Source organism: Argentina silus (assembly GCF_951799395.1).
Source record: "Argentina silus genome assembly, chromosome: 15".
Classification (NCBI taxonomy): domain Eukaryota; kingdom Metazoa; phylum Chordata; class Actinopteri; order Argentiniformes; family Argentinidae; genus Argentina; species Argentina silus.
Window position 1 is genome coordinate 5,505,693 of NC_139669.1, and position 23,576 is coordinate 5,529,268.

General features: G+C 43.8%; 2 protein-coding genes across 5 annotated transcripts in view; one reads left to right on the forward strand and one right to left on the reverse strand.

Moving 5' to 3' along the window:
• pdlim7 (PDZ and LIM domain 7) overlaps positions 1-16,138 on the forward strand; it is a 30,082-nt gene extending 13,944 nt beyond the window's left edge. For 3 of the 4 annotated variants that reach the window (XM_083686183.1, XM_083686185.1, XM_083686184.1), the window contains exons 4-11: positions 2,800-2,827; positions 3,913-4,103; positions 10,811-10,863; positions 11,743-11,977; positions 12,277-12,457; positions 12,615-12,735; positions 13,944-14,059; positions 14,489-16,138. In XM_083686183.1, the coding sequence (XP_083542309.1) occupies positions 2,800-2,827; positions 3,913-4,103; positions 10,811-10,863; positions 11,743-11,977; positions 12,277-12,457; positions 12,615-12,735; positions 13,944-14,059; positions 14,489-14,575 (1,012 nt within the window). In that variant the 3' untranslated portion in view covers positions 14,576-16,138. Of the gene's footprint in view, positions 1-2,799; positions 2,828-3,912; positions 4,104-7,733; positions 7,889-8,378; positions 8,416-10,810; positions 10,864-11,742; positions 11,978-12,276; positions 12,458-12,614; positions 12,736-13,943; positions 14,060-14,488 lie in introns of all 4 variants that reach the window. The other variant, XM_083686186.1, reaches the window with a different exon arrangement.
• Positions 16,139-20,254: 4,116 nt separating this feature from the next.
• unc5a (unc-5 netrin receptor A) overlaps positions 20,255-23,576 on the reverse strand; it is a gene marked incomplete at both ends in the record, with an annotated part of 114,111 nt that continues 110,789 nt past the window's right edge. The window contains 2 exons of the mRNA XM_083686693.1: positions 20,255-20,420; positions 23,160-23,338. Coding sequence (XP_083542819.1) covers positions 20,255-20,420; positions 23,160-23,338 — 345 coding nt within the window. The remainder of the gene's footprint in view (positions 20,421-23,159; positions 23,339-23,576) is intronic.

The following is a 23,576-nucleotide window of genomic DNA, read 5'->3' on the forward strand; positions in this document are numbered from 1 at the left end:
AGACGAGAGAGGGGGAGACAGTAACAGGCCTCATCTGGAACAGGGATGAGTGTCATGGCTCTGGTTAAAGGCCTGAGTAATAGAACCAGACGTGTAATGGTCTGTGATGATGCGAGATGCATGACAGGGAGGAGGGTTGGTCTTCCTGGACCAGATGTACTCTGTTATTAGGGGCCTGCTCTCTAGTGCTGTCTGCCCGGCCTGGCCTGGGATCCAGTCTGTGTTTGTGGTGAACGACCGCTGGGTTTAAATGGAGTTTGCCCAAAAGCTTAGGGCCACCTCACAAAAGTGGGTCAGTGAATTCAGGGCCACGTTTTAAGATTTAAGACCTCTGTCTTGAACAAACAGAGTATGCTTTGGCCAGGTTGTGTGGCAGGTGTGTATGCGTCAGCATATAAAAAAAAAAAGCCTTGTTATCATTTCCTCCCTGTTCATTGTAGATCTATCCGGTGATCATGTAGGCTTAGTTTTCCCTTCCCAGGAAACTTTCTGTAGAGGAAGCTGAAATGAACACTGCGCGGATGTTAGCTATGGTATTACACGTCAACACTAACGATAACGCATTATCTACTCAGCGCTGAGCCGGGAGGAGAGGAAGTGTGTGTGCGTGTGTTGCGTGCGTGCGTTCGTGCGTGTGTGTGTGTGTGTGTGGCTAAGTGTTTGTTCAGTGTTGATGTACTGAACATATGGGTCCCCAGTGTATTTGCAGTGTTGAGTATTGAGTATATCTCAGCTCTGGGGCGTGGTGTCATTGATTTGACAGGTCTGTACAAGCCAGCCTGTTTGCTTAGCAGCAGACATACCTTTCTTCCCACTTGTTGTTTCTTCCCTTCAAGTCTCTGATCCTTCTAGAGAAACTAAACAATGCACATTCCTCCTCTTCTTTCTGTCACACTCTTCTCTCTCTTTCTCTTTCCTCATCCCCCTCTCTTTCTAATAGTCTGTCACCTTGATGACGAGCTCCTGTTCGAGTTGCGTTTTAAAGCACTTGTTGACGCGAGACGTGACACCAATTGTTTATTTCTATTTTCTTCCCCCTAGTTTTCGGAAGCTTCCACAGTTTCCAGTTGCCTTAACATGGGAGGACAGCGCAATCGTTATGAATTATGGGGTATTGTTCGGTTTAGAACCTAATTATATTCAAGGGATATGATAGAGTATCATCTAGTTTTTGTGTGCAGACGGTTAGTTTTTTTTATCCATTAATCTTTCTCTAGGAAGTGGGAAAACAAAGAGTGAAAGTAAATGGTGAAGGGGAGAAGCCCCACCCTGCAACCCGTCATTCATAATCCCTAGGGGCACAGTGGGCCCGTATTTCACTGTTTTCCTGTCAGTGACCTGCTTAGAGGATGTGGCTTGAATATGTTGATAGATACGACCTTGACAATAAAATGATGTTCTCTGGGTCAGTTTGATGAGCTCTCTCTGAGATCACAGACTGTTATTTGGCAATGGTGCTGCATTAGCGAGAAATAATGAGTCTTGAAATGTAGGGGAAATGATTGCATAAAGGGAGTGGATGAGGTTTCAGTCCAGGTCAGACTCAGTTCATTAAGGCATCGGATTTATTCCCAGAGGCTCTGCCTTTCTCCTGCTGTTTTTCAGTTGCGTTCGAATTGCCAAAAGAAACACACACACACACACACACACACACACACACACACATCCAGTAACTGCTGTGTTTTCTGTTTCCCATACCATATTGGATGTCAAACACTTGACACCTGACACCATTGCTGTGTTGTGAAATGTGTCTCCACTCCAACACATTAGTTCAGCTGAGGTACTTTGAACTTACTCTGACGGTTGCAGCCGCTTAACTTGTCATTTATTTCCTACAACTCTGACAGTCATATCAGCCTCCTCCTCTCTCCTTTCTCCCGCTTGCTTTCTCTCTCTATCTTAGACAGCCTTGTTGTACTTTGTCATCCTGTGTAGAATGCTGGTCTGTCAGCGGCCAGGCAGGCCGTAATGAGTGGGTATGCAGAGTCACAGGAAGCATTGTCCATTGTCGTGTGTGTCTGTGTGTCTGTGTGTGTGTGTCTGTGTGTGTGTGTGTGTGTGTGTCTGTGTTTACAGCCATACGCTCATAATAGAATGTGTGTGGCCGTGGGTCCGGCTCATCCAGGCTTAACCCCACTGCAGCCGGGGGATTTCTGTAAGGATAGGGACATGAGGTAGAGGTGTTGGATGGATTCAGAGTTAGAATTGTGGGAATGCAGGCCATTCTGATGATAAACCAGGGTTCCCTTTGAGACTGTGTTAACATGCACAGCCATAAGTGATGGAAATGAACATTGCTGTAGCCCGCTATGTATAGAACCCCCAAGAGCCAATGTGTAATTTGAATCTCGGATGGATTGGAGCAGTGCATAACATCATGGCACAATATATGTAGCCAGAAATATCTACATTTGTTATTTGCATCTTAGAAAATAGGAAAGGGAGATAACTTCTTATTGTAATATAATCTTTTTTTTCTCAACCAACTTCTAAAGAACACTTAAGTTGTAATTTAAACAAAGCATGTGTGGCATATGGCATACATATAAGTGACATACATGTAAGTGAATGCAAATTAAATGAGACCAGAATAGAAGGCTACATTTTTTTTCTAATTCAGAGCTATCAAGAGTCAACATTCACATTAAGACACAGCCTGTTTTTCCAGTCAGTTAATTAATAAATAAGTGGTTTTATGCTGCATAAATTACTGTACTTCATTATACTTCGTGAAAGTATATGAGTTTTAGAATGTAACTATGTTCTAATTCTGGTTTTTCTTTGTCTTTCTTCCAGAGCTTTCAACGCAGGAGGAGAACAGAAAGTAAGACTCTCGTCTGTGTTTTCTTGACCTCCCACCCCACCACAAAGACACTGATGCTTTCATGACGTGAATCACCAAATCCCCCAGATTTACTAGACCATAAATACATTCCTCTCCCTTTCCTGGTCCAAACATACAGTACATACCCAGCCTGTTGGAGGAGTGCTTACGTATTCCCCACGGCCTATTAGTGCGATGTGGTGACGGATGATGAAATTTGAGACTTGATGCCTCCCAGTGGTCTCGACAATGTACGTCATTCTGCATTTAGAGACACTCGGAGTCGATCACCGTTGAAGATCTCTGGGGGGGTCCACAGTGCACGTTACAGAAGCGTCAGTCAGTCCTGAGATGATTGGTTTGTTTGTTGAATGGAATGAATATTGCACCTGTCATTTGAGTGACTGTCTGAGCGGTGTCCACAAAGACCGTTTGTAAGGACTTGCACAATCCCAGATCGAGTCATGTGTGACCGGTACAGGACAACACGGTGTGCCGTCATAACAGAACCACCATTGACTTCAATGTACTCACGATGATGCAAAGAAAGAAATGCTGTACCTTTTGGATTGAAGGCATAAACATGCCGCATGAACATCTTCCACCTGCTGGACAGGAGAAGTCAGTAACAACTCCCTCAGGCACGCTGAACAACACTCAGACTAATGAGCATACCCATTTGAAGATAAGCGTAACGTCAAGTTAACACTTCGGCGCCGAGCGTTGCGGCTTCTAGTCAGCGGTAAAAGAACATCTCTTGGACAGCTGGCTGGCTTCCAAGATAAATATCAGTCAGACAATTAGCTGTTTTTTTCACAGGTCCTAAGCACTTCCTCCCTACGCACAGAGAATATTCAGCTGGCCTTGACGGCACCCGTTCTTGCGACATATAGTCATTACTTGCTGGGGGAAAAATGATTAGGTTCTGGTTGGAGGTTTCTAAACGGCAGATCTGGGATTGTGAAACTGAAATGTGACTGTTAACTGTTGTGTGTGTGTGTGTGTGTGTGTGTGTGTGTGCCGTGTCTAATCGCATGTTGTTTGCGGTGGTTTTCTTTATCTCCCTCTCTCACACCTTTTTATAGGACTCGCTCGCTCCCGCCTCAGTTCAGCCCAGGTACTCCTTCGCCCCCAGCACGGCCATTAACAAGATGGCACGGCCGTTTGCGGCGGGCGGCGGTAACACTGGGCCGGTCATTAAACCTGTGGCGTACGCCCCTAAGCTTAACACCGCAGGTTCACAGGCCAACGCCAGCATGCAGCAGCCACACAACGGGTAGGTGAACAAACAAACAAACAAATAGACAGACAAACAAAGACCACTCTGCTTAGAGATGAAGCGAGTAGTTTTTACGGTACAGTTTTTTTTTTTGTTGACTATTAAGTCTACATTTGTGTTTAAGGATGGCCTCTTTTATGTTGAGGGTTAAATCTCGACACTGAAAGTGAGTCAGCCATAGAACCTTCTTTGTTGATTGGGAATGGCTGATTGTGCCTTTTAAAGGTAGTGAGTACCGTGATTTAAGATTGTACACATCTTAGATGACATCATTGATTCTGATGCAGGACTCCTTTGCCCTCTACAATATATCAATGTGTTTACTTGGTCAGTTTTGGATTCAAGTGGAGTTTTGACTGACCAAATGCTAAGAATATGTTGTTCTGTATTGGCTACAGAGAATCCATTTTGTCCGCAATGCAATTATTATTCCTCAGTAAACATTCCTGTGTGGTTGGAAAAGAGAACCTTTATGTCTTTACAAGTTCCAAGGGCTTGTTTGGCCTTCGATCTTTCAGTTTTTCATTTGTTGTTTTGGCAGAACGGTGGTTTGTTTTCAAAAACCTCCATGTGTTTCAAAGCCGCTCCTCTTGTTTCATCCCTGTGTTGTGTTAAGCACATGCAAACTGAAATGTTCTGTTGTCTGGACTCCTAACTACATCTGAGACTGAAGGAATGACATTTCAAACGCAAGTCATGGTTTACCGCTGGTATTTTTTTTCTCCTGCAAAATCATTCAAGTGAGTGTTCGAGCACACCACAGACAGGGGATATATAAAAAATAGTTTTACTCCAAAGTTTACAAGGATTTCTAAATGTATCAAAACAACTGATGTTCCATGTCGACTATAAGGAGACTGTGCAACATAAATGATCAGGTTCTTTAGGGTGACCATAAAGTTGAATCAGTGGTCCGTCCCTGCTGTGGGCAGCCTGGTCCATGGTCTCATAGTTGGGGGAAGAGTTGACGTCTGACTTTTGGCATGATGTTGTCTGCTGCTGTATTTAGCCACACTCAGGACCCCTCCCATAAAATTTGCTGAGCTTTTACTGCGCCGGTGCTGGATTACCTTGAACTGCCTTACTTGGAGAGGCCTCACATGGACCTGTAGGCAAACCTGCTGCTTTCTTTGCCCGAGCAGCTGGCTAGATAGAGCACTTTTTCCCAGTGGCCATTTTGTAAATACATTTGCCAAGGTGCATTCAACATCGCTACATTGTTGCCGAGCCAAATGAGGGAACAACAAGTTGGGTTAACCACAAACAGGTGTCAGTTCAGTCAACCCCCTGTTGTTGCACTAATTCAGTGGAATAAACACGCATTACCCTTGGCACCTGATTAAATTAGCTCTTTTCTCCTCATGATTTAGGTGATTTTAATATGCTACAGTTGGTATGGCAATGTACTGTATAATCCTGAATGGTTTAGGAAGCAACCTGATCTTCTGGAGTGTCCTGAAACTAAACTCTATTCATACTAAACTGTTAAATGACAGGAAAGGCTTAATCATTGTGCAGAGCTGGTGGAATCTGCGGCTAGCTCAAGCGGAGTGGTTGTGGGTGTAGTATTTTGACATTTGGAGAATGTGTCCAATGTCTAGGCTTGTCGTACTGAAGCAGGTTTGGTGTGTTTGCACAAAGATCCATCATACCCCTGGTGATGCATCACTGCCATGACATTCAACATTATTGCCTAGGTGTTAGTGTGCACAATGGAAATATTTGAGTTTCTGGTGTTAATTGGAAATTAGTGTTTTGAGTATGTACAGGACTATTACACCTTACACCGTCTTTGCCAGACAGCAGTTGGAAGAGTTAGACAAACACGTGTTAATTAGAATTTGTTGTACAGTAGATGAGGGGGAGGAAGAGACGCTGCCTGCGTTTCACTTGCCCCACAATGCCGCCTTTCTGTTGTTCTAAAGCCTTATCGACAATAACAGCCTGTCTCTCTTGTCACCTCCCGCATGTTTTTCTGTGTCTCACAAAAACGTATTTTTGTCTCCTGGTTGTTGTCTACAACTGTTGTCATTTTTTTGACACTTTCTGTCTCTTTTATTTTTCCTTGACTGACCTTTTCCCCTCTGTCTGCTTCTCTCTCTGTTTCTTCTTTCATTCTGCAGATGGAAGCTTGTGACAAGTTAGTAAACACGGTTTTCTTCATTTACTGTACCTGACTGAAAAAATTACTGCTTGATTGCCTGCGAAAATACTGTTCATTCTCACTTAATTAACCTCCATCCCCTTTTGTAGAAGCTGAGTAACTTGAAATTTGTAATTAGTGAATCTCTACCTGCAGGCTTAGTACCAGATTGATTATTATTATTATTATTATTATAATTTTTATTCTGAATCTAATTAGAATATTTACGTAGAGTGCGTCTGGGCAAGGAAACGTGTGTTTGTCTGTACTGAACCTCAAGCTTAGGGTCTCATTTCCAGGGTTCATTTAGAAAATGCTATTTAAACCTCAACTAACAGCTTCAACTTTCTTTCGCCTTTGATTCAAACTTCCTCCTCTTCTTTCTGCATTCTATCCTTTTATCTGCTCCCTCTGTCTTCTGTCCTCCTCTCATGTCCTTTATGTTTCCACCCTCCTCCTCTCTCCCTCCTCCTCTCTCCCTCCTCCTCTCTCCCTCCTCTTCTCTCCCTCCTCCTCTCTCCCTCCTCTTCTCTCCCTCCTCCTCTCTCCCTCCTCCTCTCTCCCTCCTCTTCTCTCCCTCCTCCTCTCTCCCTCCTCTTCTCTTCACTTCTCCGCTCTGTAGGGGTGAAGTTTACTATGATGGGATCCCCCCTGAGCTCAAGTAAGGGACACTTGCATGTCCTGTAGACTGGCCTCTGGCCTGTGATGATGATACATAAATTCTAGACACAAGTGGCAAAATGTTACAACGTTGTTCTGAATGTACAGTACCAGTCAAAAGTTTGGACACACCTTGCCGAGAGTGTGCAAAGCTGCCATCAAAGCAAAAGGTGGCTACTTTGAAGAATTTAAAATATAAAACATATTATGGTTTGTTTAACACTTTTTTTGTTTACTAGATAATTCCATATGTGTGATGTCTTCAATATTAATCTACAATGTAGAAAACCATTGAATGAGAAGGTGTGTTTAAACCTTTGACTGGTACTGTATGTGTTAGGGTTATGGTTAGAGTAAGGGTGAAAGGCAGGGATACTAATGAAGTCATTAGAAAAGCAACTTTACTTCCATCCTTTTAACCATGGCCAGACAATGATGGCCCTATTTGGCCGGGTGTACTTACTGATTCCTTCCTTAATTTAATGAATTCACTTGTGTTATGCTTTGGTGCAATGCTTGCGTGTACAGTTGATCTAACATTGACACAACATGTTTATAGACAGGGTATGCAGTATTTGGATGCAGGTATGCAGTTTTTGGATGCTAATGAGAGCAAAGCTGATAATCTAGAATATTGAGTGTGTGTTTTGTATGAAGAGTCAACACTAAATAGGGATGAGCATCTTTTATGACCATTTCAGTGTCCACTGTAGCGGAAGAGCTAGGTAGTTGGTGGTGCATGGAAATGGTGCTGGTGTGGCTATCATTTCCCTCGGGAATCAGGGTGTGTTAACCCTCCCGTGGTGACGGCCGTGTGTGTGTAGGTACGGTCTGCGGGTGGACGGCATTCCCTGTTTCATCCCCAACGACCGCAGCAAGAAGAGGCTGATCGAGGACACTCAGGACTGGCAGCCCCGCACCGGCACGACCCAGTCCCGCTCCTTCCGTATCCTGGCCCAGCTCACAGGCACCGACTTCAGTAAGTCAGAGAGAGAGAGGGAGAGAGGGAGAGACAGGAGACAGGGGGGTGGGGCTCGCAGGAAAAGGGGTCAGAGGGGAAAAGATAGGAGTGGTTCAGAGAGAGGTTGTTGACACGGGGCCTCAGGGAGAGGGAGAGGATCTTCGGGGGTGGGGAGAGGAGATGGAGGGAAGAGAGAGGGGTGACAGAGTCCACAGTGTTCCGGAGGGGGGGAGAGAACAGGATCACAAACAGGACATGGCCCTTTGGGGTTCACTTGCAGTAGTGAGTCTATAGAAGAGATGGGAAGGTGTGGCCTGATCTGGTTTCGTCTGCTATCATGGACATCTCTAGATGCAGGTTGTCCAGGAGGATCTTGAGAGATTTTTGTGTGTCGCTTTTGTGTGTTTTGAATGTTGGAAAAGGTGTGTGTGTGTGTGTTGCTGTGCGCGTGGACGCGCGCTCTGTGTCATTGGGGCGTTCTGACGTGTGTTTCTCCTGGATCTCTCAGTGCAGGACCCAGATGATGAAAACATGAAGAGGGCCAGGTAAAACCTCTGTGTGTGTTGCAGCTGACGCTACTGACGCAACTCATAGTTGTACACCGTTATTTCATTCATCTGCTTCCAGCAGACAAGCGTGTGGGGTGTGCTGCTAACGGGCCTGTGTGTTAAAGCTCAAGTTGAAGACTCAATGTCTGAATAGTTGAACTCAACTATTGAATCCTAATAGTTGAATGATAGTTCAGCTACAGTACTTATTTCAGCTGCTTGTGTGTGTGTGGTGTGAGATATACTGTCATGAAATATAGATACCATGTAATAATTTATGTATACAGTATAGTGTACATGAATATACAGAATTTCTTTATACATCGAGTGGTGATGTGATTTTCCATTGCATGTTGAATTATCGGAGAGAGATCTTTCTTTCCTTTCAAAGCTGTCACATTTCTCCTGACCTTTTATTTCCTGTCTTTTTTTCCCTGTCCCTTTCTCCTTCCCTCCCTCCCTTTTACACTCCTTTCTCTCTCTCTCTCATCTGCCCCTGTTCCTCTATCTCTATGTCTTTCTGTCCCTGTCCCTCTCTCTCTGTCCCTCTCTCTCTGTCTGTGATTAGGGAAAAGTTCCTCACTGAGATTCAGAGTCCTCGTTATGCCCGTCTGAGGGACTGGCACCACGAGAGGTCCGCACGCGCCCTTAATATCAAATCCTGAACGTCTCCATGGCGACGCGCGGGAGGGGGGGGGCAGGGCTCGAGCCAGAGCCTGCTCGCGATAGCAACACGACTACGACAAACCGACAACGATAGCCCCCTACGCAACGGCAGTAAAACTCGCTCGCCGAGAAACAGAAGGGGGGGGGGGGAAGAGGGGGATGGAAAAATAAGTTTTAAAAAAAAATAATAATAATAGAAGAAATGCTGCCTAGATCTCAAAGCCCTAAGTGGAACCTTTGCATACTGAGCCTAACTGTCAAGTTCCCTTCTGCATAGGAGTGGATGAATGTTGTAAACACCATGATGTGAATACCCTTGTGTTCTGTAGTTGTGTTCCCTGTTTCAGACTGCTACTCAGAGTAATCTTAACAGGGGAGGGAGGGGGGAGGGAGGGGGGTCTCAGCTGTGGGACCCACCGTTCTTTATTCCACTCTGATTCTGTAGTTCAGTCCCTCCTTTGATCTGTGAGCTCTCTCTCCCTCTTCTCATCGCTCTGTGTTTTGAGTTCTGCATCCTTTTACTGTTTTCATTTTTCTGAGCTCTTCATCTTTTAGGGCTTCTCCCTCTAATAAGAAAGAAAGGGAAGATAAATCTGTACTGTTTGTTTTTTCCGCTGTCATCAAATACATAAAACATCTGGAAAAACAGCCCGTCTGCCTCTCTGTCCTGTCCTGTCTTTCTTCTCTGCTGCACTTTCACCTTGTATTGGATTGGATTACGTCGTGGTTTTCATCAGACTTTAAAGTACTTGACATGAGTGTGTGATAACTGTCCTTACAGTGTGTCCGCTTGTTTATCCACTTACAGTGTATTCACCTGATGCATGTCACTCAACATACTGTAGGCCTATGCCAAATGCCAAAATACGTTTACCACTTTGTAAGATAAGATTTGTAAGTGACACTGATAGAGATACAGGCAAGTGGAGGATGCATTTATGAAAGAGGTTTTCAAGGAGAGCATGATCAAAGGTGTGATTCACTTCCTTTCATGTACGTTTTGAGTCTTTTCTCTTCCAAATGAGAAATGATTGCATCATCTTGCCCTAACTCAGAGCAAATGGCACCCAAGACAATGTAAACACAAAATGCCCCAAAGGCAGGGTTTTGATGTAACTATGGAAAAATGATGCAATTCAGGTTAATAATTGGACTTCATAACAGTACCATATAGAGGGTATGAATTTAATTTGTGGTTATATTTCTAAAATAAGACGCTGACATCTGCACAGCCACGTCTTCACTCACTATTGAAGTGAATATGGATATTTGTCATACTTTGTCTGATTCTTTTGGTGTTTTTTCTTTTTTTTCTTTTTCTTTTTCTTTGTTCAGAGTCAGATATACCAGTAGTGGTCTATCCATAGGCATGTGATCAACATTCAAGAGCATGGTGCTTGGTAAAGCTTCAGACTGTAGACACCACATACACCAAAATGTGTTGCAGAATACCACCTAATGCATCAACTCCTCCTGTTTCACTTTTTATGACTTGTCCTGCACCTTTTAGAAGTAAATACAGCCACAAAAAGAAAAATACATAGCAATGATCTGTGGTGAATGCTATCTCCCTAGATGATTGATGTTGCTCGTTCCACAACAAACCTACGGTGGTGGTGGCAGGGAGCCATGGCTGCTAGGGTGCTTCGTTATGAAGTTTTCCCACATCACCATAGTAACACTACAGTCAGGCGTGCTTCTAAGTCAGATGTATATCTTCCCACAGTCACAAACCAACTCCATCACCTGCCAAGGCCCAAGTAGCAGACAAACCTGACGGTGAGTTAAGACAACCATACACAAATTATATAACATGCAAAATAATGTTATTGCCACAACGGAGGTTGGTGGAATTCATTCCCAGCTGCAGCATGGTTAGGAGCACCGTTCTTACCACATACAGTGTACAGCAATGACACAAGACAGACCCATACAGTTAGTAATATATGCCATTTAGCTGACACTTTTATCCAAAGCGACTTACATTGCAGTGAGTGCATACATTTCAGTATATATGGTCCCAGCAGGAATCAAACCCACAACCTAAGCGTTGTTAGCGCCGTGCTCTACCAACTGAGCCTCAGAGGAGAGTTAGTGCGATATAACATCATGCACAGTGAGTGTGTGAGGTGCAGTAAGATGTGGAAGACCTACAGGTTATCACTCCAGGGTTCAAATTACTGATGTGACCGGGGGCACCTTGCGTTTCCACCTGCTAAGTATTGATGCGTGGAAGGCATGTCTATAAATGTTATAGATATTTATGTTGCTCCAGCCAACCTATTTTAAGGTCACTATTTTAGCCTGTAGCAGCAACGCCCTCAGAGAGGCAAGTAGGGCCGCCAGGGCTGGTTGTTGTGTCAATAGTAAGCAGGAGACAATACCTCTGTGGTCCTCTGTGGCTCAGTTGGTAGAGCATGGCGCTAACAATGCTTAGGTTGTGGGTTTGATTCCTGCTGGGACCATATATACTGAAATGTATGCACTCACTGCAATGTAAGACACTTTGGATAAAAGTGTCAGCTTAATGGCATTTATTATTATTATTATTATTATTATTATTATTATTATTATATTATTACCACAGTAGATAAACTGGTTCAGTGTTATTATCTTGCGTTTTATGCCTGTTTCCATGTGTGTCTCTGGTTGCTCCAGACCCTAACCCAGCGGCAGCTAGTTCAGGCCCAGCCTGTCGACCCCCCTGGGTGACAGACAAAGGCTTTGCCGACCGCTACCACCCAGACAAGACCAGCACAGTTCTGACCCAGCACCGGCAGCCCGCCCAGCCCACCCCCATGCAGAACCGCAGCTCCATCCTGCAGGCAGCGCAACAGGCACCCGAGGACAGCGGAAGGACCCCACTTTGTGGCGCCTGCAACAAGATCATTAGGTGGGACTATACTGCCCCCTATCTGTTTACTCCAGCAGCTTGTTGTTCTTCCGTGCAACTTTCTGGTTAATGCTTATTCTTAAAGAAATAGGTCCAGTTTCTAAAATGTGCCAGGTCATCCAAGTTCAGGACTGTTAAATTAATGTTGTTAGTCATGTCTATCTTTGTTAGACCTGATATTCCCATTTGAGCAGGCCTTGTCATTTTCACAGCAAGAAGTAGAAACCCCTGTAGTTGATCCCAGCTGTGCTCCTCTAAGTGTGTGTGTATGTGTGTGTGTGTGTGTATATGTGTTGCAGGGGCCGGTACCTGGTAGCGCTGGGCCGTTCCTGGCACCCAGAGGAGTTTACGTGTTCCCAGTGTAAGGTGGTTCTGGAAGAGGGGGGCTTCTTCGAGGAGAGGGGGTCTGTGTACTGTACTAAGTGCTATGATAACCGCTATGCTCCCAACTGTGCCAAATGCAAGAAGAAGATCACAGGGGTGAGGTCCATTTCACTGTGTCTTTTAACCATCACAGCACTTACCAGTGCTGCAAGTACCATTTCTGAACCGAAAAATACCACTATCTTTTCAAGCAGAATAGATTGTGTGTGCACTCTCGAAGACCTGACACCTCACTCCTCTCCTCCTCCTGCAGGAGATCATGCATGCCCTGAAGATGACCTACCATGTCCAGTGCTTCATGTGTGCTGCCTGCAAGGCCCCCATCAGGAACCAGGCCTTCTACATGGAGGAGGGAGAGCCTTACTGTGAGAGAGGTGAGACTCCATGGCCTCTAGAGACCACCAGGAGCCCGGCCACATGCAGTCAGTCCCACACCCCATGGCCTGGTGCAGAAACACCCACCCTGAGCCCTGACTCACTCTGTGTTTGCCGATCTGAAGAAATCCGGTTTTTTTCCGGGTGATGGCTCTACCTAGTCTTTCAGTCAGTTTCTGGGGAGCTTCCACCATATTGCTTCCACCGATAGATCTGTGTACACAGAAGGGGAAGGGTCTTTCTGTTGACGGCTACAGCTAGAAAACCTACCACAGCTGCATCATCCTCACATGAGGCTATTCGTTACATGGAAAAACTGTAGGTCACAAACTAGGCCAGTGCCTGGTACCTTCTCATTAATCAGTGGCAGTGAATGTGATTTATGATGAAGTGTGTTTGCTGAATAGGCAATGACATTCAGCAAACTGCTCTGACTTCATTGAATGCAACCTACGACTGTAATATTTTCAACCGATGGATCTGGTCTTTCAACAAATGATGATTTTTTAAAACCCCACATCCTAGTGCTCTCATCCACTCTCTCTCACGTGAGGCTGACAGACTGTGTCTGGTGCATCCCACAGTCCCTCAAGATGCATGATGACTTCATCTCATGTAATCTACTTAGCCGAGTTTACTGATGTGTTTCTCTATTGGCCTTTATGAATGGTGCATGGCGGGGTGCTATTGTGCAGTAAATGATTTAACGGGTCAGAGCACGTCCCCACCGCTCCTAGTGCCCAGGAGTGGATTGCTGTTTTTATCAGTAGCCAACCCACAACTTGAGCGCTCTTATTCTGAATAATGCCTTTAGCGTTGATAAACATTCTGCTGTCTCAGCAGCTTCTCGGGGATTGTGCAGCTCTCACCCACTCGCTCTGAGTAGTGGCACTAAAGCCTGCCACTTTCCTCAAGTCACCGTAATGAAAGAACTGGGACAATCCAGTTGAGTATCTGGAGCAATTTCCCCTTGTCCTAATCTCTCCCCTACATGCGGGGACCACCTTAATGCAAGTCCCTTGCTTTAGCCCATTGATGTTTTTTCTGGCTCAGACCAAAACAGAGAAAACCGTTTTGCTGATGCCTATGGTTGCCTCACCTTTCTCTTTGTCTCTCTCTCTCTCCCTCCCTCCCTCCCTCCCTCTCTCCCTCTCTCTCCCCCTCTTCCTCTCTCTCTCCCCCTTTACCCCTCTCTCTCTCTCCTCAGACTATGAGAAGATGTTTGGCACCAAGTGCCACGGCTGTGACTTTAAGATTGATGCAGGGGATCGCTTCCTGGAGGCCCTGGGCTACAGCTGGCATGACACATGCTTCGTCTGTGCTGTAAGTCATTTAGATTCATCTGGCCCCTGTCGGCTACCTCAGCCCCGTCTCTGGCTGTCTTTGCTGCACAATGCCATCAGAAATATCGCCTCTGACTCATCATCCCAGGGCATATTTCTCTCTCTCTCTCCCGCTCTCCCTCACTCTCTGGGGGAGCGTGTTATGAGAGGTAAATAAAGGCAAAGTAAATAATGTGAACCAGCTGCTCAGCAGAAGGCTGCATTTTGTTGATTCACATTAGCCATGATGTCACTTATGCTCTCTCTCTCTTTCTTTCTCTCCCTCCCACTCTCCATCTTCCCTCCCACTCTTCATCTTCCCATCTGTCTGCATATTCATCTCTTCCCTCACATCTCTCTCACCATATAACTGTCTTACTTCCCTTCTCTCTCTCTCTCTCTCTCTCTCTCTCTCTCCCCCCCTCCACAGCTCTGTCAGATCAACCTTGAGGGGAAGACATTCTACTCTAAGAAGGATAAGCCCCTGTGTAAAGGCCATGCGTTTGCTCCAGTGTAAGAGAGAGGTGCTTTAGAGGGGAAGGAACCATCACCGTCCTCTTCACCCAGCCCCCTGTACACACACATACACGGCACACACACCACACCACACACACACACACCACACACACACCACACACACACACACACACACACACCACACCACACCACCACCACCACTCCTCCGCTCTGCTGCAAACCAGACTCTCATACTCTGTAGCCCTCAGCTGCTGTCACACACATTAACCTCTCTCACCAGGATCAGAACTAGGGAACGTGATGTCAAGACTGCCACTTTCTCTACTGTTGGAACTATTCTCATGTTACATGTAGTGTTGGGGAAAAAAACAAAAAAACAGGCCTGGTAAGCCAGTCATTTCAATCCATTGCCTGAATCGATTTTTTTTTTTTAACTGCAAGTCATTTTCACACGGCAATTCTAATGCTTCCCCCTCTTGTTGACTGTTAAAGACAAATCCATCCATGTCAATTCATGTTTGGGTGTGCCTGTTAGTGCAGTAAAATATGGTTATTACGCCGCTAATCTCATCCTCATTTTGGTCCTCAAGCATCCTCTGAGTTGAATGAGGCATTCAGTCTCTAATCATCTCTGAGATATTACCGTAGCGATCTCTCACGACCCCTCCACCACTTAAGGCCCCGTCCCAGTCTCTCGCCTGTGTGGCTGTTCCTACTGCAGTACTTAAGATAATGGCACTCCAGTGAAGTGGAGCAGGTATCCTGCAACTCTGAACATTGGCTCTCGTTACTGTACTGTATGTAAACTTCATATAGACCCAAAACACTGAGATTATGTTTCACATCGGTTGTTGTGATTTTTAATTCATAAGGGGTGTAAATCTAAGTAATCAAAGTAAGTAAACGAGAAGAAGATATGTATTTTTAAGCAGCACTGTCATGTGAGGGACGTCCTCAGTTGGTTATCAGGGTTGGGGGGGCAAATCCAGTTTGAACAACAACAACAACAACTGCTGTTTCTACAGAGCTGACCCTAGCTGTTTTTGTTGTTGTTGATGTGATTAGTGTTTCAAGGTGATTGGATCAAGTGATGGAAGTTGTGAGTCTACCACTGTGCTTATGCTATCCTCCATTTGGATCTGTATCACGTGCCTGTATGTATTGCTTGACCAAATATTTATATATACTTGTCTCCAAATGGGGCTGTAGTTGTTTGATGGCATAGGGAGGTCCGTTTTGAAACCAAATTATTTTGTGTTATTATATGTAATATGTTTGTGTAGAACGTTGAGAAAGAAAGAGAGAAAGAGAGAGAGTGAGTTCCTTCTGGATATGAAACCATTTTGTATGTTTGCACATGATATCATAGTAATGGTTTGGACCCTATCCCCCCCCCCCCATCATTGACCTCTGCTCAATAAATAATAGGATTATAATAGAATTAAACAATTTTTCTCATGGTTTTATATTCCTTTTTGTATGGAAATATTGTATATCAAGTGCCTTTCTAAGCTTTACAGTAGTACGTTTAATTCACCTTTATATAATTGATAGAAGAGCTGTATTGTTATAATGTTTTTAATCAATAAAATCGTTTTCAGTCTTGCTTGGTCTGTTTTCACCCTGTGATCAATGCATCCATCACGGATCACATCGTAGAACCTTTTCTCTTGGTCCTGGTACTTTGAAACTGCAGGTTGTTAAGCAAGGAATGTGGTCCCAAGGTCAGACCCAAGTCAACTATGAATTTTTAATCAAACCAATGATATGCTGGCATGCTGCCAAGGTTTCCTCTGCACTGAGTAAAAAGATTCAGTCCTTGTTTTAACAATATATAATTTATTTACATCGATTTCAGGTTGAATTACTATACATACCTTTCTGAAATTTCATAGATAGATATATACATAAGGCCAAGTAAATACTTGAAAGCACTTAGAAACGAATTTCCAAAATTCTACCCACAAATCCATATCATTGTCCAAAAAGTACAGAAAATCTCCCTCCACAGAAGTTTTGACAACAATTTACATTGACAATAAGGAACATAAAGATTACAAAACAAAAACAGAATTATACAATTGCATAAGCGCTGTGGCATGTAATAAATACAGCATTTTTGACTTGCAGAAAGGCAAGGAACATTGAATCAAGGAACTAAATAGAAAACCATTCACAGGTACAGAACTCCATTATTCTTAGTTCAAAAAAGAAAATTGAATTCAGTCAGAGTGAAACGCAAATACATACACACACACACACCCACAAACACGCACACGCACATTCTTGACACTGAATAGCAATGAGTGACTGAGGGGATGTACAGTCGTGAAACCTATCAGCTTTTCCATCGCTTGCGGTTGAGTTAAAAACCTTGAAAAAGCATCTATGCAATTGAAGGTACTGCCATATAGAGCTTTCAAGCAGAGAGGACGTGTTGTGTGGGAAATTGTATTTATCATCTGTAACAGCAGATTGTGATGATTGTGTCAGACAAGTTAGATGCTATCTGCAGAGGGAGGTCCATTGTCCCAATGGGAGGTGAAATACACTGCAAAAATGTGCTTGGAAAACACATCCTGGTTGAGAATGAAAGGACTGATAACAACTACAATCACACAATCTCACTGGAAAAATGCCATTGCTCATCTAAATGAGTGTTGTCTAGTACAGTTAACACTGGATTGTCAGTGTCGTACAATAGTGTTTCCTGTCTCCAGTTAGTTCCCAGATAGTTCCACAGTAGTAGTACATTATGCGGTTGTCACAATTTCACATTGGATGACACTGTAAATGCTTATATAGAAATAATCAGGGAGCCATATATGCAGATTAAAGACAAACAGAAATTGTGTAGAAACGTCTTGCAAAACAGTCTCTAAACCCTTAACACTGCAGAAAGTCTCCACTGCTAGATCTCCATTGAACAGTATAGGCAAACACGTCACGCTTAGTTAGACTCGACAAATGTTGCGCCAGTTAAGTGTATTTTTTTGGCTCCATATTAAAATATAATTTACATTTCTATACAAAGTGACATAATAAACGTTTGACTTGTATTACTGCTCAAACAAATAGTATGAAAATGCTTCTAACGAGACAATGACAAGGAAATTAGGAAAGTACTGTAGTTGTTTTGATTAAATTAGCAATATAGGATAGATACCAAGGCAAAACAGATGTAGCTATGTACCAGTAGCATACATGTGAACAAGGGGTGTGGAAATGATATTGAAATACATGAAAGGGTTAAAAGATGTTGTGGCCTCAAATGGTATTCATAAAACTTTGGTTACCAAGTCTGCTGATATACAGTATGTAAAGTAACAGCACACACCTGATATAGAAAAGTATTTACATGTTACATTTGATGAACTATTTCCACATGGAAAATGCAGGACTTGTAGTGAAGTTGTCAAAGAGTTTGAAGCGTCAACACAAAGAAGGAATAGTCTGTTTCGTTTCTTTTCTGAGCAGAACTCTCCTTGTCCTATATGCTGTGGTTAGCCATGTTTGGTGGAACTCACAAAACTGCAAATCAGAAAGAATGCTTGTGTTCATCAGTGCTGACCTTAGAAAAAGCATGAGCTCAGTTAACGGAGGTTAAAAAAGGATAATGGCCGTCGCATATTACTGACCGTCTCTGTGTCCATCAGAAAATAAAAACAGAAGTGTACATTCCAGGTATCTGACAATCATGACGCACTCTTGTGAGTCTTTCACAGGCCAAAGAACGAGAGTGTGTGGGTATAGTGGTGGCAGGAATTAAGGAGTTAACAGAAAGTGCTCTCTTTGCAACTTTGTGAGACAACTTTACATGCAACCCTGAGGCGGAGGGGATTATATCTAAATTGACTTTACTCATAATAACCTTATACACCTCTGGAAATGAACCGCTTGTTTTAAAGACAACTTATATTGTTATGATGCAGAGCTGAGGAAAGAATGAATTTAACACACCATAACAAGATAAGATAGTTACAGGGCTTTGGGGGCAAATAGCTGAGTTTTGTGGATCTCTTTCATTATTTTTGCTGTCTTGGAAAAAAAAATTGGTTTGTGGTCAATTCAGTGTGGAGGTAAATCATTACGAATAAGCCCCGATGATTACTCTCTCAGACAAGCAGGCTTAACGGAGCATCAGAGGTGTGACCACACACACATCATAAATAATGAAAACAAAGCTGCAACTTCCTGTTTAAGTGAGTAATTTCGTGATCATAATTTGTTGTTGGCAGATCTTCTGCAGGGAGGTTATCTATATTATATATATAATTCATGATGGAGAAAGAGATCTCCGCTGAACCTCCCTTCTGGCTATGCTTCATGTACAACATTTTTCCCCCCCACCGAAGTAATGTAATCACAGGGAAATGCTGTTTCAGAAATGAGTTTTGAAGACAGTCGCACTTAAATATATGCATGGAGATTGCCCTCCGGCTCTATGGCTCCATAATAAACTGAGGAATTTCATAAATACAGAAATACCACCAAGATACATTTGGTAATATTGCATATGAAACAAAAATGGGTAGATTTACGTCCCAAGCTGTGAGCAGAACATGACTTGTAAAGTTGAATATAATATTGGTTGAGAGATGGCTGATTTCTCCCCCAACAGTTCAACGAACCAAAAAGTAGAAAATATTGATTTAAAACCAGGAAAGCAGTAGAGCGCCTCACGGAATCAAGACATTACACTCACTATAGTGAAATCTGCTGGACGGAAAACAGGACGGGTACAAACAAGAGCTTCATGAGAAGTATTCTCAAGTGCTGACATAAGATCAATTGCAAACCTAAAATCCATGATTTGATCTGGCTCTTTTTCCATGTCTTGTTAGAAACATACATATTGACATATTGAGAGATTGAACACCTACTTCCACCAGCCTCTACCTCCACCAGCCTCTACCTCCACCTCTGGGTTTTAGTGACGGACAGTAAGGGGATTTTATAGACCCTGATGACCTTGTCAAAATATCTGTTGTCCTTCAAAATCACGTAGCCAATTGCATATACAGTTCTGAGCTGGGTGGCGATGGCTAAGACTGGCGCACAGCTATTGTATTTCAGGGTAAGTGGACAGAAATAGAAATGTATCTCATTTGTTTGTCTCTTTCTAAACGTATCTGAAGTTTTGTTTTGAGATGATACAAATCCCTTTTATAATGGGCGTCGGCAATATTAATATTTTTGCACGTTGCTCCCTTTCGGCCATTTATTGTGTGGCCAATTTGTACAAAATGCATTTTTTCCCCCCCAACTCATCTCAAGTCTCTTGGATATAAACAAGGCTGTAGTTAATTCCTTCATAGCTGCTAAACTTGATTTAAAACCTCTTTGTCTTTTGAATGAGCATAAAGGGCTGTTCACACCTGTCTGCTATGGTGTTTGTATGCCACGTCCTCTACAGTCCTGTAGTATTTCCTCTGGCAAAAAACGTCACACAAAAACCTTACAGGACCTATTCACACGGCCTACGCATTCATGTAGCTTCCTGGTTCTTTGACATAATGGGGGGGAAAAGGAATGTAGAATCTAATAAACATGAACCCTACATACACACATATGTATGTATGTATGTATGTGTGTATGTATGTATGTAACCCTGTTCCTTGTTTAGTTCCTCTCCTCCTCTCTTTTTTCTTCAATCCCTTCCCTTGCATGTGTATCTGTGTAGTGTACTCTACCCTGTCCCAGTCCTTCCCTCTCTGGGCTAGCACTCCCCGTCCGACACCAGGAATATCATGGCCTCCTGCTTGCCGATGTCGGCCATGACAGTGGCCAGCTGGTTGAGGTTTCCACTGTGGAAATGTTGAGACTCCCACAGGTCCAGGATTAGGGAGGTGGGGCTTGCTTTGGACGCGAAGAAGCTCAGGTGCCTGAGAGGAGATGAGAGGAGAGGAGATGAAGAGAGAGGGAGAGCGAGAGAGAACAGAGAAAGAGATTAACAAGAGGGTTTGATGCACAATTTTACCACAGCACCCTTCCCATGTCATCAATGCACTGGCATTGAATAGGGAACTGGTTCACAGGGACGGCTGCTTTCGACTCTCCTATAAGTCCTACAATAAGTGGATGATCATAAAGAATAAAGCTCATCTAGCCATGAGAATGATAGTACTTCCACATCGCAAAAGGATAAAAGATTCATTTATCATCATTCTACTCTATCTTTTATCCAATCACCCATAATGTGCTGTTGTTCATCTTTTTATTCCTCTAATCTTGCCCTTATGTGGTTTCTTGTCCCTTGCTGCTGTTTTTGTCCCTTAGTGAATTGCTGTGCAGCAAACAATGATTGTCAAGGTACAGAAACGCTCTGTGCTTCTCTGTGCTCCTTTATCCCTGGAAACCTACTACAGATCAGGCTACGGTTAACAGTTTTACCATTTGAAGCTCTTATCACATTCCCTTCAACAGCACAGGCCCACTCTTAGTATTTGATGATAGGCTTAAATCCCATATAATTCCCATCTAAATCCTAAATGGACGTTCCCACTTTTAAGAAGGAAGTGACCTTTTTCAGTCTCTGACCTGAACCTTTTGGATCAAACCCAATCAATAGCAACAAAGCAGAGACCCCCGTCCAGCTGTACATTTGATGTCGAGGCAGAGCCGATCCCACTGGTACCTGAAGTGGCTTGCTTCATCTAATGGCCTTTCTCTGTTCTCCAAATGTCTGGGGCTTCAAGTGTTGTTGTGTATGACACATGTGGCACCAGCACAGGGTGAAAAAACTAGCACAAAGGTTGGCGGGGCAGAGAGAACATAGGGGCACCCGAGTCCTTCGGTTTCACCTTGACGACGGTCGAGGGGAGTATGCAGCAAGAGACTCATCCCTTCTCCGTCTCTGCGGCGACAATAACCTACTGCCGTGACGATCACTTCAACAGACACAAGGAATAATATAATCTTACATACAGACAGAGATGTGTGGGTCCCATACCGAAGCAGACAGGCAGGGAAACGTATGGCATGTATCAGTATCCGCTATCTGTGGTAAATGGGATTTTACAGGAACACAATGCATCACCATGCACCTACTCCTGGGCTGCCACGCAATGGAGGGCACAACAAAGACAACGATGGTTGCAAAATGCGCCGGTGAATCAATCATTTCCCTTTGTTATCATATATATATATATATATGAAAAAAACCCACTGTGCTGAGATTACAGTATGTCAGCCACACTAGTTCACGTTACTGAGTGAAACATGAGCTTATCTTGCATTGTGCAGAAACAGCCATTTGCACATTGTTCGTGGACAAAATCAAATACAAGGTCCTTGACATTTTGTGTTTTATCGATTAAACTCGGCTTGCTCACGCACGTGCACACACACACACACACACACACACACACACACACACACACACACACAGAGTTTGGCTGCATTTACGGTAGAAATCGTGTGATCGTTACGATTGTTTAAAAAACGCTTCAAACAACAGATGAGCTGTCCCTTTAAAGAACTAAATGGAAATCGATTACGTTGAGCAAAACATTGCTAATTGAACCTGTACTGCACCAATTCAATTTCTAATTAATTGGAGTAAATAAAGCTTATTGGACAAATGAAGTGGACCTACTTGATTCCATTACAAGGAGGAAGTTAAATGGGAAGATAATTGATCAATGTTCTGGCTCCTTTCTGTTAAAGGCAGCCAGTGTTGGATGTGAAAGTAACAGTCTGAGAGAAAGCACTTGTCCCTGTTTTGGAATTGGGCACAGCACCCAAACCTCTCTGTCTCCAGCTACAGTCGCTAGCTGTTCCTGTCTAAGTCTCTGTCTGAAATCGCCATAGTTTCGGTGTGTGGGAGGTATGCATCAATTCCCAAGCATGAGATTGGCAACTGCTAACCCGTCAGGTTGCAGTCTCTGTATGTACAGTACAGTGCTATAATGAGGGGAGCATTGGCTAGTTATATGTCTAGTTTGAGTCTTGGAGTCAGCAGCATACATTACCTACACTCACTGAGCATTTCATTAGGAACACCTGTCCACCTTCTCATGGTGGAGGTGGTGTAATGGTGTGGGGAATGTTTTCTTGGCACACTTTGGGCCCGTTAATAGCAAATCAATCATTGCTTGAATGCCACAGCCTATTTGCTGACCATGTGCATCCCTTCCTGGCCACAATTTACCCATCTTCTAATGGCTACTTCCAGCATGATAATGCAGCATGTCACAAAGCAAAAGTCATCTCAAACTGGTTTTGTGAACATGACGAACATGACAACAATGAGTTCAGTGTTCTTCAGTGGCCTTCCCAGTCACTGGATCTGAATCCAATAGAACACCTTTGCGGTGTGGTAGAACGGGAGATTCACAGCTTGAAAGTGTACCTGAAAAATCTGCAGGAATTGCGTGATGCAATCATGTCATCATGGATCAGAATCTCAAAGGAATGTTTCCAACATCTTGTGGAATCAAAGCCACAAAGAATTGAGGCTGTTTTGAGAGCAAAGGGAGGCCCTAACCAGTATTAGCAGTGTTCCTAATAAAGTGTTCGGTGAGTGTATAATAGTTGTGTGTGCCTGTCCACAGCATGAGTCTATGTTCTAGATCAGCAAGGTATAGTGATGTAACAAAGGGTACAGTAGCTTCTGTATCTACCTGTCCAGCTTGAGTCTCTGGGCCAGCAGCCTCCAGTCAGCTCCGTTGGGGCAGGGCGTGTCCAGGCTGCTGCAGATCTTCTGCCTGATGAGGTAGGGGATCTGGAAAGCGCTGGGCCCGGCCAGGGCAGTGGCGTTACTGTCCATCATCAGGAACTCGGAGTCCAGGGGTCTGCTGTCCTGTAGGGCCAAACACACATGTAGAGTTAGAGGCCAACGCTCATTCTGTAGCTATCGCTACAGTACATGCTACACTTACCGTTGCTGCATAGACTACATAGTTGCGTACGACAGAGAATATGCTGTATGCGGAGGTGGAAGAATCCCAGCAAGGTTCCAGACCAATGGTCAATAACCCTTGTCTACCAGCTGTACGGCATGTTAATCCCAGCGCGAAACAACTGCTTCAACTGATCAA